We start from the raw sequence: 16766 nt of genomic DNA on the forward strand, positions 1-16766 counted from the left end.
ATCGGAAAGATCCAGAAACACCCAGAATTAAAAGTTTCGTAAGTCTCGAGCTCAATCCGTCCCGCTCAGACGCAAAACAACTTCACAGTACAAAACACTTCCGCCATTAAACCCCCAAAAGAACTCACCCGTATGTTAAAGACGACCCTTACCTGTTTTGATATGCATTTCGGTGTGATAGCTCCGGTTTTTAAACGTGGTTTGGACTTTAGTGTGTGGGTCTGTGTACGTGAGAGTGTCGCGCAGCGGCGTGTTGCTTAATAGGATCGTACGGAAGTGACAGTCACCAGGGGGAAGCTGGGCGATGACAGTTTCCGGTCTGCTGCTGCAAGCGCGAAGTAGAGCGGGAAAGCGCGTGACACGATTTGAAATTATGTAATGAATGATAACAAGAACTTTGGACTGTATACAGCTGGTCAAAATGCTAGAAACAAACAGATATAGCTGTACATTCACGTGCAATTGAATTCAACCATTACATTTCATCAAATGCGATTGAAATAAAATGGTAGCCTATATTTAGCATTTATTTATACGATTAGCATTTGCCACAGTGGAATGAACCATCAACTACTCTGGCATATGTTTTATGAATATGCGAACAATGTTTAAAGCAGTATTTGTACCGCCAGAAATGAGAAAAGGTCACTCATTCATTTTCCTTCGGCTTAGTCTCCCACTTATTAGCTTTTGCCACAGTGGAATGAACCATCAACTACTCTGGCATATGTTTTATAAATATCCGAACAATCTTTAAAGCAATATTTATATCAATAAGAAAAGGCCACTCATTCATTTTTCTTTGGCTTAGTCTTTGATATATCAGCGGTCCCCACAGCAGAATGAACCATCAACTACTCGGGCACATGTTTTATGAATATCCAGACAATGTTTAAAGCAATATTTATATCACCAGAAATAAGAAAAGGTCACTCATTAATTTTCCTTCGACTTAGTTTCCCATTTATTAGCATTTGCCACAGCGGAATGAACCAACAACTACTCTGACATATGTTTTTATGAATATCTGCACAATGTTTGAAGCAATATTTATATCATCAGAAATAAGAAAAGGTCACTCATTAATTTTCCTTTGGCTTAGTCTCTGATGTATCAGCCTTCGCCACAGCAGAATGAACCACCAACTAAACTGGTATATGTTTTATGAATATCAGGACAATGTTTAAAGCAGTATTTATATCACCCGAAATAAGAAAAGGTCACTCGTTAATTTTCCTTCAGCTCAGTCTCCGATTTATCAGCCTTCGCCACAGCAGAATGAACCACCGACTACTCTGGTATATTTATGCAGTTAACAAATGGCCGTATAACATTAAAATGAGTAAGCTTATGGCCTTAGCTTTCAGGTAATCTTTATCCGTTTGTAGAAGAAAAAGAAATTAATAACACTGATGACTCATCCTGCACTACAGATTATTGTCCAATCACATGCTCCCTATACTGAGCATGTCATTCCTTTACCGGCATCATGATTCATGTAGACATAACCTTTCAAGCACAAGCAATATTTTAGATAAGATCACAACTCTCAGTTTGTATGCATGTAGATTAATGGAAAATATTAAAAACCTCACCTGCTTCATTCCACTTTCACTTCTCAAATTCATGCCCTTTTTTAAATTACCATGGACTTTTCTTGCTTTCCTCTCTGTATGTCCCTCACATTTCTTCCTTTAAAAGCTCTTTACATAAATCTCTCCAGTCGTCTTCTCTTGGGTTTTGTTTTTTCCTTCAGCTGATGGATCTATAAAGAGAGCATGATCAAAGTTATCTCTGAGGTTATCTGTGTGTTTCTGTTTGTATTTCGTCACTCGCTTGAGAAGAACACTTAGGGTTTGCTGATTGCTAGTTGGATTTAACTTGTTATAAACATTGCCCTTCAATCTCGCTTTGTGTAATAGAAATAATCCAACAATGATGAAAGTACAGTTTGTTTATTCATGATGTGTTGATTTCCCAATTGTAATAATCAATAGACATTAAAAATTCCCATTTTTGTATTTTAAATGGCAATAATCAATGTTCAAATCTCTCTGACTGAACAGAAACCGGGCTTAAGCTCAACATTATATAGCTCTGTTATGTATGAGGGAGTGGTGTTTTGCTATTTTACTTGAGGGATTGGTTTATTACAATATAAACTTTGGACCTGTGGAAAAAGTCTGACGATCCAAAACACACCTAACGATGATTCACTGAAGTGCCGTCCACTTCCACTGAAAACCAATCCACAATAATGCTGTGAAAAAAAAAACATTATGTATTATGATAACAGGACTGCGCTGATGCTGATGTTTGCATGTTGAGAATTGGGATCGAACACCTATTATGGCTTTCAGAGGAGCTTCTCAGAATCAAGGTATGCTATTCAGCTTTTGATTGTCCAAAATTGAGTGATGAAATTTAAATGATTTTTTATTTTTCCTCAAGTTCTGTTTCAAGGAGAGATTTCTGACACATTTCTGAACATAATAGATTTATTAACTCATTTCTAATAACTGATTTATTTTATCTTTGCTATGATGACAGCACATTTAATTAATTATTAACTAGTTTTTTTTTTTTTTAAATTAGGTTTTTAAAAAGCAAAGTACTCCTTTTATTCTAGCCAAAATAAAACAAATAAGACTTTCTCCAGAAGAAAAAATATTATAGAAAATACTGTGGAAATTTCGTTCACTTGAGAAGTATTTGAAAGAGAATAAATGATAGAAGGGCGAATAATTTTGCTCTCAATATGTCCCCACATATATTCTCTTTTATTAATGATTGCTGTCATGAGGTGGAAAAGAAGATGAAGAGATAAACTAAGGATCGGATTGTTTAACATTACTTATATGTTATATGTAGGTAAATTCAATTGATTTCTTTAGTTAAACATATTGTTTAATGTACCAATTGTGACTTTATACCATGTGGTGTTTGTCATTTGCGCCATTTCTGTTTCGATTTATCAGCATATTTCTGCAATACTGTATTTGAATGTCATTTAATTTGCTGCTATAACTTCAACCTTATTATTTATAGCTATTTTGTATTTGTAATGTTTAGCAGTGATATATAAGTGAGAGCTGCAGTTGTGGGTCATGAATAAAAAAAATTGCATATGTTCCGTTCAGGTTATATTTTAACTTTGTCTCACAGTCTTGTCCGTTTCTTGAATTATTAATCTGGACTGCGGATAATGGAAACAGTACATGCGGGTCAAATGTGAGATGTCTCATTTTAGTGTCTGCAATAATTAAAATGTTCAAAAGTGATTTTATATTCATAGTAAACATATAAGACACACTGAAATGTCTAATTTAACATTTCAAATAACATTTGTGAAAATTAACAGCCAAAATATGGGTGAAATAATCTTCCACCATCATTTTGTGTAACATATATCTTTCTGTAAAAATCCTACTCTGACCTGTATGGAACAAAATCAATGCCAAAAGTCTTGAATTAAAACACACACTGAAAAATAATAATAATAATAATACACCGAATTAACAATTTCTTGCATCTATGGAAGAATAAGTTAATAAAGATAGAGAATGTGTAACATCTTGTAAGAAAATATGATATACTTTTCCTTCTATGCTAATGAAGGACTACTGAGACATTCCAAGCATGAGATGGGTCCTCCAGGTTTTTACTCTGCATCTCCCGCACACTGGTGCGTAGCCTCATATGCTAACAAAGGCAGTTTCACTGTCTTTGTTGCTCAGCAGTGCATACGTTACAGATAATTTGTTTATACAGGATGTTAGTTTGTGTCATTCTAATGTCTGTATATTTAAACATGTAACTTAAAAAACAACTTTGCCTGCTTTAAGACATTGAGATTCTTTCTCTTTATCAATGATGATAACAACTTTAATGGAGTCAGATTAATTACAATGGAGTCAGATAAATAATGGATTTAAACACGCCATCCTTCAACTGCTTTCTGTTTCCGATTATTGGTTCAGAATAGCAGCGTAAGTTTCTAGCCTTACAATCTTATTCATCAAAAGACGGTTTATGTGGATGAAACCGCACCGGTCCGAGCATGGCATGAGCCGGCGACACCGGCATGGGAAACAAATGCTGTGAGGATGCTAAAGATTGCAGAATAACGTCTGTCGCTGGATCAGAGGAGTCAGGTTTACGCGATCACCAGCTGGCTTCTGGTAAATAAGGGCATATAAAGATGAACAAAACATCATTTACTGATTTTACTCATACTCCTTTTATTACTTATAATGTCCAAGGCATTGCTATTAACATTAAATGCTACTTTTGTGCCATATTAGCTTTTTTTAAAACCTGTTTACTGGGTTAAAAACCTTAAATTATTCCATCTCCACCTGCTGGTGAAAGAGCAGCTGGCTCTTTCTGAACTGAACATTGCCCTTTGAATATTTTACATCGTATTTTTAAAAGGCAAGGAAAATATGTTGTACGTGAAATCTGAGAACTGAATATGAATTATTGAATTTATAAGTATGAAAACATGTTTGAAATATTTTTAGTTGAAATATTCAGAGCTTAAATAAACAGCTGTGTTACATTTCAGGACCTAAAAAGACAAACCCTGGAATTCAAGTTCAAAATGCAAGAACTTGTTGATTTGGTGTATTATTTTTTTCAGTTTTTGTTATTCGACAAGCTTTTTAATTCAAGACTTTTGGCATTGATTTTGTTCCATAGACCTGTATTTAATAAAATATGCAAAATTATAATTAATCATGCAAATTCTAAAGCTATTAATTGCTGATAAATGGTAAAAACTATTAATTCCCGACAAATAGTAAAAACTTTATTTGAAAGAAAGTGGCAAAGTATACTGAGTTAAAATGAATTAGTAATGACTGAACAGGTTAAAAAGACTTGATTCTTGTTTGAAATCTAGCCAAGACTTGTATGTAAACTATATATGGGCAGCATGGTGGCTCAATGGTTAGCACAGTTGCCTCACAGCAAGAAAGTCACTGGTTCGAGTTCCGACAGGGTCAGTTGGCTTTCCATGTGGAGTTTGCATGTTCTCCCCCGGTTTCCCCCACAGTCCAAACACCTGCGCTATAGATGAATTGGGTAAACAATTAAGTTGTCTTAAGAATTGTGTTGTTTCAGCTCATTTTAAATAAGTAGTTTGAACAAGCAGCAAGATAATTATTTCGTATGATCTAAAAGTGAAAACACATTACCCTTCTTCTTAATTAAAGGCAAACATGATTTGAGGATCATCCTCCTTGGAGGTCGAAATTCTGGAAAGAGCCTAGTGGGAAATGCCATCTTAAACCAAGAAGAGTTCATCCTGCATGAGAGAACAACATGCCTGAAGAGAAAAGCAGAAAATCAAGGCCGAACTGTGACAGTGGTGGATACTCCCGGCTGGTGGTGTGACTTTTCAGCACAAGACACACCAGAGCTGGTCAAGAGAGAAATCAAGCACAGCGTCTCTCTGAGTCGGCCAGGACCACATGTCTTTCTGCTGGTAGTGAAAACCGACTCGAAGTTCATGGAAAAACGAAAGAGAGCCGTCGAAGAACATCTCCAGCTCCTTGGACAGACAGTTTGGAGTCACACCATGGTGGTGTTCACAAAGGGTAAAAACGTAGGGAATAGATCATTTGAAGATCATGTTCGGGCATCAGGTAAACGTCTGCAGTGGCTCCTGGAGAAGTGCAATGGGAGATTTCACATTCTTGATGACCAGGAAACATCCACAGTAATGGAGCTGATGGAGAAAATTGACAAACTGGTGGAAGAACATGAAGGACGTCATTTTGAAATAGAAGTGAAGAGTTTAGAGGAAATAGAGGACAGGAAGAGGGAAGTGGAGCTCAGGGCTCAACAGAGACTGATGGAGATGCTCGATCGAAGGTCTAATATGAAGGGTGAGTTGTAAAATATGCACACAATGACCCTTAATAATAAGTACAAATGTTAATTTAATCTTCCTGTTGACCATTGACCAAAATGACCATTTTAACAGCAGAAAAAAAAACTTAAATTATATATATATTTTTTTATCTTGAAGTTTAGTGACTTTCAAAAATGACCCCAAGATTATCATGAAATAAATTACTGTCTATTTTTCATGAAGGCTGTAAAACATTTGAATACAATGGTCTTAATACAATAAGTACACCATGACCATTAATATTAAGTACAAACATTGATTTAACCCTCCGATTGACACAGGTAAAAATCACAATTTTAACAGCAGAAAAAGATTCAATGATGTGATAAAAAATGTGACCAAATGATCATGATAAAAAAATAAATCGCTTTCTATTTTCTTTAGGTTTGTACACATTTAGGGTACAAAGACCATCTTAGGGTTCAACTTTGACCCACCAGCTATAAAACCATTTTTATACACTACATTTGCACACTACAACACACAAAAGAGAGATTCTCCTTTTTTTTTGGCCAATGAATTTTTAGTTAATCTCAAAATATGTCTGTAAATAAAAGTCCTCAGCAGCTTAAGAAATATTCAGACCACTCCATCTGGTAACAAACATTGCCTATCTTACCAATTCTGATGCTTAGTTTGCCCTTCTTGACCTAATTAATGACAATACATTCATATTGTATAGCACCCTTTAAAAGCTGCTTTCTCAGTGCACATTACAAGCAAACAACACAACAGAAAAAGCGCACATAATTCAAGAGTTCACACTTAGCTCATGATTTATCACACAGCTTGTTTGGCGTGCTGTCCTGGGAGAGAGCCCTGAGCTCAATGGATCCTCGGGCCCAGGGCTCCCTCCATCCACAAGGCAAGGCTCAGGTCACGCTCAAACTCCCCCGCTGCTAAGGCCAAGGTGAACTTCTTGAGAGTAAGACATTAAAAAAAAAAAAAAGATTAAGGCTTATTTTATCTATAATATAGAGCATATTTGGATGGTGGGAGGAAACCGGGGAACTCGGGGGAAACCCACGCGGACACGGGGAGAACATGCAAACTCCGCACAGAAATACCCGAAGCCATTGGTATATTCTTGCTGTGAGGCAACAGTGCTAGTCACTGGGCCACTGTGCCGCCCATTCTGAATGAAGGTGGAAGAAGGGGAGGAGGGGGTTTCTTCCAGACGCAGATAGTTGTAGAAAGGAAATGAGGATGTATATAGAGACTTGGGATCCTTTGATTGGAGGATCATAATTAGCTAATGTGGACCAGCTGGGTCAATCATGAGCACCTGCTCCTCTCGAAATTAGTTTAAAATTAAACTTCACATAAAACCCAAACTTTTCAGCCCGCGACCCCCAAAATGTCAATGCCAGTGACTCGCGACCCTCAATATCCTCTGGTTATAAATACAGAAACCTGGTATTATAATATCAATCTTCTGCATCTGACACTACTGCTGTGTCTTTCATATAATGTAATTACCCCAGGGATCAATCCAAAAGAACTAGTAACTTTAAGCTACTATAGTAACTATATAGTATATAGTAACTATAAACAACTACTTTTCCTCTTCAGTAGGTTATGGATAAAATATGGCAATTCTTATGGTTTAATACAAAATAAATAGATTTTTTGGAATCACCAGGTGACCCCGCCTTCATTGTCCCGTGACCCCTCTGAGGGTCCTGACCCCCCCTTTGTGAACCACTGCAATAGACGATGCAATAGAATTACATTATTTAAAAGCAATAGGTATATACTAAATGATATGCAAATGCTCTGAATTGCAGCCAGTTTATTGGCTGAATATATATCAAGCATTTGAACATTCAATTCAATTCAGTTTTATTTGTATAGCGCTTTTACAATGTAGATTGTGTCAAAGCAGCTTCACATAAATGGTCAAAGTAACTGGATCAGGGTAGTTCAGTTTTTAATGTTTAAGTTCAGTACAGTTTAGCTCAGTTCAGTGTGGTTTGAAGTCATTATTGAGTCCAAACACTTAAGAGCATGAGGTGTACTAAAATTGTGACATTTTATTGTGAAAATTAAAGGGATAGTTGACCCAAAACTGTAAATTCTATCATCATTTACTCATGTTCCACTTGTCACAATCATACTTGAGTTTCTTTCCTCTGTTGAACAGAAAACAAGACATTTTGAGTTTTGGACACCATTGACTTCCATTGTATTTTTATTAAAGTAAGGAGTCCAACATTTTTCAAAACATCTTTTGACTTTAACAAGAAAAAAAAAACAACAACTTGAGGGTGAATAAATAGTGAGTGTGTTTCAATTTTTAGGTGAACTATCCCTTTAATAATTATTTTCTCTTCCTATTCTCAGGGCACTCATCTCCTCAAAAAAGCTTAAGACTCGTCCTGCTTGGAGCAAAAGGCTCAGGGAAGAGCTCGACAGGAAACAGCATCCTGGCAGAGAGAAGAGATGTATGCTTTATAGACAAAAAGCGAACCACGCAATGCATGAGCAGAACATTGACCACTGGAGGAAGAAAACTCACAGTGGTCGATACACCCGGTTGGTGGATGAACTTCTTTATGGAGGATTCTTCAGCATTTGACAAAGAGGAACTAGCCAAGAGTGTGTATTTGTGTCCGCCAGGCCCTCACGCTTTTCTTCTGGTGGTGCGGCTGGACAGATCATTCACAGAGACCTACAGAAGAGCCATGGAAGAGCATGTAGAGCTTATAAGTAAGAACATCTGGAGCCACTCTATGGTGCTGTTCAGCTTTGGAGACTGGCTCGGAAAAACCACCATAGAGAATTACATTGAAAGCGAAGGAAAACCCCTCCAGTGGCTCGTGGAGAAGTGTGGAAATCGCTATCATGTGCTGAACAACAAGAGTCTGGGGAATGTGTTTCAGATCACAGAGCTACTGGAGAAGATAGAGGAGATGATAGTTGGAAATACTGTGAGCCACTTTGAAACAGATGAGAGGCTTTTTGAGCTGATTAAGAGAAAGCGGAGAGTGGAGGAAGAAAGGGCGAATGTGCGGAAAGTAGATGTGAGGACGAGAAGAGAGAACTTGAGGGATTTCAAGAGTAAGTCAAGAATATTTTCTGTCATCTACAAAAATATGTACTGATAACCAAATGAAGTGTGATTTAATTTAAACGAAAACCATTCAGGCATCCTCAACTCAAGCTTGATGTACACTGTAAAATAATAAGTTGACCTTACTTAAATATCTAAGTAGTGTAATCATTTTAAGTGAGCATAACTTAAAACAGCTTGCATTTACGACTTCTTAATAAAGTAAACTTCAGTACCGTTTACTCAAAATAATTAGTTGTGTTAAAGTCTGTTGTTCACAATACTAGGAAAATGTTAGGAAACCGATTGCCTAACAATTATCAAGTAAGTTGAACTAAAACATTTAAGTAAAGACAAAAACCAAAACATTTTATTGTCTAAATAATGCACAATGACCACTGAGAAGTTCATTCATTCAGTTTCTTTTTGGCTTAGTGCCTTTATTAGTCAGGGGTCGCCACAGCGGAATGAACCGCCAACTTATTGTAAACACATATTATTGTAAGTCAAGCTCACTTGAATCTATTTAGCTTAACAACTTAATTTGCTAAACAGTTGGGATTACTTGTTTAAATATTGTTAGGGTGAACAAACTTTTCATAAGTTAACTGCACTTCATTTTATTCTAATGCTCTTTACAGTGTATTTACTTAGGCAAGGCAAGTTTATTTATGTAGCACATTTCATACACCGTGGCAATTCAAAGTGCTTTACATAAGCTGGAATAAAAGAGACAAGTAAATAAAATAGAAACAAATAATATAAAAGCAGATGAAAACAGCGTAAAGAGAGCTTTTCCATACTCCAAAACACCGGTGTATCATATTTTCTCATTTTACTCTGAGACTTCCCCATGGTGATCACGTCAGCGATTTTAATCCCCCCGCAACAGTTATTGAATAAGGGCAAAGATTTTGCAGTATCTCATAATTTATGCATATTTCAAGAGTTCGCACTTAGCTGATGATTGATTATAAAGCTTGGCATGCTGTCCCGGGAGAGAGCCCTGAGCTCATAAGAGCCTGGGGCTCCCTCCTGTTTGCAAGGCGAGAGGGGAGTTTGAGCTCTGTTAGATCTCAAGAACTTCCCTGCTGTAGTAGCTAATGAACAGATAGTGATTGCTCTTACGAGATAACTACGTACTAGTAGCATGTCTATGGTGACAATTTGGATTAGTCAATTAACTTAAGTTGCATGTTTTTGGACGGTGGGAGGGAACAAGGGGAAACCGAGCACGGGGAGAACGTGTAAACTCAGCACAGAAACGTTGGCTGGCTTGGTAAGGACTAGAACCAGTGATGTTCTTGCTGTGAGACAACAGTGCTAACCACTGGGCCACAGTGCCACCCATCTAGGAAAGGAGGAGGAGTAGGGGTGGAAGGGGGGAATCTTTAATACAAAGATGGCTGTGATAAGGAACTTAGGGTGATTATCGTCTGATTGGTGAATCATAAATTGAATAATGCGGGGCCAACGGCACGCAATCATAAGCACATGATCCTCTCGAAATTAGTTAATAAACTTCACTTATTTTAGATTTTTATACCTCACAATTCTGAATTTTTTGTTGTTGTTGTTGCAGATCAATATCTATTATTATTTTGATTAAACTGCATATGGATTAGTTTGATTGAAAATATACAGGAGTCAACATTAGAAGTGAATCAACATCTTTCATCAAAGTTGTCCGAAAACTATTGAACCAGTGGTGTAGTCCTAGAAAAAAAGGTGGTGTGCTATTACACCCGACACAAATTTTAAATGAAAGTAGGCAAAGAAACGACGAAAGTCAATGTTTCTTCGATTCATTGGAGATTATACAGGTAACTGATGTAAAAAAAAAAAAAAAAAAAATATATATATATATATATATATATATATATATATATATATATATATATATATATATATATATAAATATATATATATATATAAATATATATATATATATATATACATATATAAATATATATATATATATATATATATATATAAATAAATAAATTATATATATATATATATATATATATATATATATATATATATATATATATATATATATATATATATTTTTTTTTTTTTTTTTTACATCAGTTACCTGTATTTAAGTTAACTCAAAAGGGCCTGTGTACACATGGAAAGACAGCTTTTTAACTTACTTTCTTTACTGGCTTATTACTTTACATTTTATAGGTTCCTTTAAACATCAATCAGCAATTATTTTTAATTTTCACATTTGTGCATGCTTGTTTTAAACCAAACTATTAGGAGTCTGTTGTCTGTTCTATTCTGTTGTCGCTATTATATACTAGTAGTTACCCTTTTAAATTGCACATTGTTACGTGATTTATAAGTAGTCTTTGCCTAATTGTTTTTAGTGTTATATACGGTATAGTGTCGTTCACTAGCGGCACAATTAAGACAAATGTGAAATACTGTTTTACAGGGGCGATTTTAGGATTTTAATTTTAGGTTGGATCAGGATCAGATCTTTTTGGGGTAAACAAAGAAAAATGTGTCATATAAATATTTAAGTAAGAACCGTGAGAGATTAACAAATTAAGTTGTGAGTTAAAAAAAACCTGTTTGGTATACAGTTAAAGGGGACGCAAATACATGTAAATTAGGGAAGTTTAATCAGAAAAACAAGCGAGTATACTGAGGGTATACTCAATTATTGATCCTCAGAAGTGGTAATACCCAAACAGCTCATGGAAAAAAGTAAGCATACTGAGTATACGTGCGTATAGCAAGGACTACACCACTGTATTGAACAACACACATTCTTGTCACAGGACAATTAAAAAGAAGAAGTATTGTATTTTTTGAAGAAGTATTGTATTTACTATTGTATCACGATACTATTTGAAGTATTTTATTACAGTATTTTACAACAGACATGAAGACATTTTTGGTTGATTGGCGCCTTATTTATTTCTCTAAACAGAGCAGATTGAACTGCCCTCAGCAGTAAGAGTGATTCTCTTGGGCGCCAAACACTCTGGAAAGACATCTTCTGCGAGCTGCATTTTGGGTAATGAGGAACAAGAGACTGACAGCCAAAACCCCTTTAGAGCTTCTGTTATATTCAACGAGACGAAGGTTGAGGTCATAGACACTCCAGGCTGGTCTGCTGAGTGTCCAGATCCTGCAGAGTTCAGCAGGCAGCTTCACACTGACTGGGTTTCTGGTTCAGCCAATGGAATCTGCATCCTCCTGCTGGTTATCAATGCAAGCTCTTCGTTCACGTTAAAAAAGCTGAAAGCAGCTGAGAAACATTTGCATGCATTGGGAGGGAATGCATGGAGCAGCGCGCTTGTGCTGTTCACAAATGGAGACTGGCTTGGGGGTGTTAGTGTGGAGCAGTATATTGAAAGTGAAGGAGATGCACTGCAAGCGCTGGTGCAGAAATGTGGAAATAGATATCAGGTGTTCAACAACAAGATCAAGCACAATGACAGTCAGGTCACAGAACTGATGCTGAAGATAGAGGAGACGGTGCTGGAGCAGATGATCAACAGCCATGCAAATCAAGGGAATATTGAACGACCTGTAGTACATGAAGCACTGCCATTCATTGGAAAGGCACATGATGGCAAAGTGCAAATCAGCACTTTTAGGAAGTCTAACATCCATCTTGGTGAGCAATTTTTACCATTATTTGATTGGAATTTACACAATTGCAAGTTTATACATCATAATCTCGAGTTTGCTTATAAGAATTGTAAGTTTATAATCCACAACGGTATGTTTTTTTAATATCAATTCAGATTTTTAATCCTTTTTTGTGAGTTTATTGCAAATTAAATCAAACTTGCATATTAATATTTAGTAATTCACGTTTGTTTTCTTTAGAATATTAAACATTATAATGCATTATAATGTTTCTTTATGCACGTTTACTTTAGTTCTTGCAATTGCAATTGTACCTTCCAATTCAAACATTTATTGCATCTCACAATTCAGACTTTTTCCTCAGAACCTATAGAGCAGGGGTGTCCAAACCTTTCATATAAAGGGCCAAAAACCAAATATCATCGAGAGCTGTGGGCCGAAGACAAATATAGCTATCTAACTATTTTACATTAAAGTTGCCATGGATAATATCCTCAATTATTTCATATAATTGCTAAAAAGAAAAACATTACAGTATAACAGTCTGCCTTTACCTTGATTCCCTCACCAAGTCTCTGCATTGTCCTCTTAGTCTGATTACCTAATTTGATTAATTTATACCATTAAAATTAAAACATTTAATTTCAGTCTGAACAATAAAACAATCGAATAAAAGATTACATACAATCTCTAAACCATCATCATTATTCTCCCTCTCTTTTCAGATGGCATGGTGGGTCAAATCAAAGATTATGGGGCAACTTTGAGCCAATAAATACATTTGTTTTACCATTAATATATCAAATTATGTTCAGAACTGCAAGTTTATACATGATAATCTTTCTTTATCAGAATTGGTAAAACCTTTATACTCCACAGCGGTGTGTCTTTAATTTGAGTTGAGACTTTTTATTTAGTTTGTGAGTTGTCCTTTAATACAGATTTTTACAACTCAAAATTGCATATTAAAATCTCCCAATTCACTGTTTTCCTCAGAACATTAAACATTATAATGCATTATGATGCACGTTTTCTTTTCATTCAAAGTATAATTGCAAGTTTATATCTCACAGTCTGGACTTTATACTAATATTACCTCTCAGTTCCAACATTTATTGCATCTTAAATTTTTTTCAGTTTTTTAAATTCAGTAATTCAGACTTTTTCAATTCAGATTGCATACAGTATCTCTCAATTCTAAATTTAAAAATAACTTTTTTACCATTAATTTATTAAACTATATTCAGAATTTCAAGTGTATACATCACAATCTTTCTTTATCAGAATTAATATTTTACACTTTATAATCCACAATGCTATGTTTTCTTTTCATTTCAGTTTAGACTTTATATTTCATTTGTGAATAATTTGTATTTGGTTTGTGTAATTAGCTTTTTAATGCAGAATTTGCATATTAATATCTCACAATTCACTTTTTCTCAGAATTGTACACTTTATGATTTATAATTGCACGTTTTCTTTTAATTCCAAGCATAATTTCACGTTTTTATCATAGTCCAGACTTTATTTCTTGGAATTGAATCTGTCAGTTCAAACTATTATAACTACATTATAAGCACATTTATATCCCCCAATTCAGTCTTTTCCCCCAGAATTTATCCAACTTATAACTTCATAACTCATAATTATAATCATATCTCTCAATTAATAGTTTGCACTCCACAATTCTGACTCTTTTGTTGTTGTTGTTGTTGTTTCAAATGTGTCTATCAGTTCCTAAAGTAATCATAATGCCTCAGTATGGTGAAGGGGACACTATACTGTCAGTGAACGCTGTCTTTCATATAAGATGTTAAGCCGAGGTCCTGTGGTCATTAAAAATGCCATGGCACTTTTTGTGAAGAGTAGGGGTGCAATCCTGGTCTAATTCTCTTACCCATCAGGGTCTCCTAATCATCCCCATTCATCAATTGGGCTCTATCACGGTCTCTCTACTCCACCAGTAGCTGGTGTGTGCTGAACACACTGGTGCCGGTCTCCTGTGGCCGCCATCGCATCATCCAAGTGGATGTTGCACATTTGTGGTGGTGTGGAGAAGCCCCCCTCATGATTGTGAAGCACTTTGTGTGTTTGGCCAAACATGATAAATGCACTATATAAATACACAATACAAACTTTACGACTTAAAATGACACTATTCTATCTCACAGTTCTCTTTTTTTATGGTTCCAGGTGATCCAGACATTCAAAGACATCCTCAAATGATTGGTCTCCCTGAACATTCACTCCCATCTACATTCACTGATGTGAGAAATACAATCAGTCTTTCACAAAATAAATCTCAATCCCTGGCCTGCAGAAGTGTCCGATTATCTGACAGGATGTCAAACCTTCGTCCGAGACTAGTAGTGATACTCAACGCATCTGAATGGTTTCACACAAATGAACCATGGAGGAATGTGCCAGAAAGTAGTCCCCCAACTCAACAATCAATGAACATACAACAACTATTTAGGAACGAATCACTAGAGGAAAGGCTGTATGTGCCGTCACTTTCATATTTGCACTGGAATACACCTTACACAGCTCAAACCGCAAAAGAGAAAGCTTTTATTGATTTCGTCCAATCGGAAGGCCTGCAGAAACTAATCAACCAATGGGGTGACAGCAACATAGAGGAGCTTGAGGCATTTATAGACTCGTATTTTGAGATGGTGTGGCAGGAGAATCAATGCAGCACTATGAATCCAAGAATCTGCAGTGAAAGTTTGGGAGTCACTGAGAGTGAACAGAGTCATTTGGCTTCGATAGACAGAAAACTGTCGAAACTTGACATCCTAGACGGAGTCCAGAGAGACTTGTGGGAGCTGAAGCAAAGCGTCGAGCACTGTAGCAGGATATTTCAGGAGCTGAAGGACAGAAATAAGGAGACACATGACCCTAGTCGACCCTCTGAAGAAACAGCGTCAGCAGAAAGTCAGGAAAGGGGTTGAAATGTGAACGCAGCTTTTCTAGAACTGAAATGACAAAGACGTACTTAAATAGTAAGCATATATGGGCCAAAACTGTAGCTTCATTATTTAAAGTGGTGAGATGTGCATTGTTCTTAATCCAATAAATCACATATGTTTATATTTTGTTTTGTTACTTATATATTGCTTTAAAAAATACACTCTGCATATAAGTTCATCAGCAGAGGTAAGAATCCAGTCAACCCAATAAAAAATAAAACATACACATTGTACACATACTTTGAAGTTGAAACCACAAATATTTATATATATATATATATATATACAATTTTGTGGTTTAGTTCAGTAGTTGTTTCCGATAATGTTCATGCAAAGTATTTTTTAGGAAACCTTAAATATTTTTTTATTGTTTCATATACATACACACACACACACACATATATATATATATACACACACACACACACACACACGCACACACACACACACACACACACATATATATACATAAATATGTTTCATATATATATATATATATATATATATATATATATATATATATATATATATATATATATATATATATATATATATATATATATAAATTTATTATTTTGTTTTTTGACATTTTTTGCTAAAATATTCTGTATAAATATTACATGGCAAAAATTAATCGGCAGAGGTCACAATGCAGTAAAAAATAAACCAAAAATAAAATAAAACAGATACACATTTCCACTTGTGTCAAAAATTAGAGTGCCATACTTTGACACAATTAAACTATATTAAAAGTTATGCAAAATAATAGTCTTTGTTTTATTAACTTAAAATTTTTAATTAGTTATGATTTTCACCGACTATATTGTCTCTTTAGTAACAAATAGCTTTCTCCGATAATTGATATATATTTTAAATAATAATAATTAAAAATGTATCATAACATAAACATACACAACGTAACATAAATATACATTTGATCCCTCTAAAACCATTTATGTGAAAGCATAATAAAAATACCATTCAACAGTCTAAAACTTGATTTAAAAAAAAAACTTTAAACTTAAAAAAAAATAATAAAACTTAATTCATAAAACACGTTTTTTGTGTAACATAGGTGTTTATATCTGCAAGTAGCCTAAAAAAAGCTAAATTTAGACACATGATTTGAAAAGTTTGACCTACAGTAACCTCTAAAATAGTCACTAAATAGCCCTCAAAACACTGAGAACATCCATTATATTAGTAAATA

The 16766-nt window shown here is 35.2% G+C and overlaps 3 protein-coding genes across 7 annotated transcripts in view; 1 reads left to right on the forward strand and 2 right to left on the reverse strand.

The window, feature by feature from the left end:
- Positions 1-1711, reverse strand: part of si:ch211-214j24.10 — an 8676-nt gene extending 6965 nt beyond the window's left edge. The window contains 1 exon segment of one of the 2 annotated variants that reach the window (NM_001025503.2): positions 153-278. In NM_001025503.2, the coding sequence (NP_001020674.1) occupies positions 153-168 (16 nt within the window). In that variant the 5' untranslated portion in view covers positions 169-278. 2 annotated transcript variants of the gene reach the window in all.
- si:ch211-214j24.15 lies at positions 310-15677 on the forward strand. The gene is made up of 5 exons (XM_087247911.2): positions 310-2380; positions 5217-5891; positions 8261-8977; positions 11917-12609; positions 14778-15677. The coding sequence occupies exons 1-5, from the start codon at positions 2350-2352 to the stop codon at positions 15536-15538; spliced, it is 2877 nt and encodes a 958-aa protein (XP_087104037.2). The 5' UTR covers positions 310-2349; the 3' UTR covers positions 15539-15677.
- Positions 1596-16766, reverse strand: part of ccdc167 (coiled-coil domain containing 167) — a 64216-nt gene continuing 49045 nt past the window's right edge. For 2 of the 4 annotated variants that reach the window (XR_015942074.1, XR_015942076.1), the window contains exon 11: positions 14482-14697. The gene's annotated coding sequence lies outside the window, so the exon portion shown is untranslated. Of the gene's footprint in view, positions 1766-8092; positions 8344-8435; positions 8589-14481; positions 14698-16766 lie in introns of those variants that run through there. The other 2 variants (XR_015942075.1, XR_015942073.1) reach the window with 2 other exon arrangements.

The sequence above is a fragment of the Danio rerio genome, chromosome 4 (assembly GCF_052040795.2).
Source record: "Danio rerio strain M-AB ecotype USA chromosome 4, GRCz13ab, whole genome shotgun sequence".
Taxonomy (NCBI): domain Eukaryota; kingdom Metazoa; phylum Chordata; class Actinopteri; order Cypriniformes; family Danionidae; genus Danio; species Danio rerio.

Excerpts from the sequence above, each read along its gene's own strand:
- si:ch211-214j24.15 (XM_087247911.2), top strand. The coding sequence starts at position 2,350 with ATGGCTTTCAGAGGAGCTTCTCAGAATCAAG. Across the intron at positions 5,892-8,260 it reads TCGAAGGTCTAATATGAAGG|GGCACTCATCTCCTCAAAAA; the intron begins GTGAGTTGTAAA and ends TCCTATTCTCAG. Across the intron at positions 12,610-14,777 it reads GAAGTCTAACATCCATCTTG|GTGATCCAGACATTCAAAGA; the intron begins GTGAGCAATTTT and ends TTATGGTTCCAG.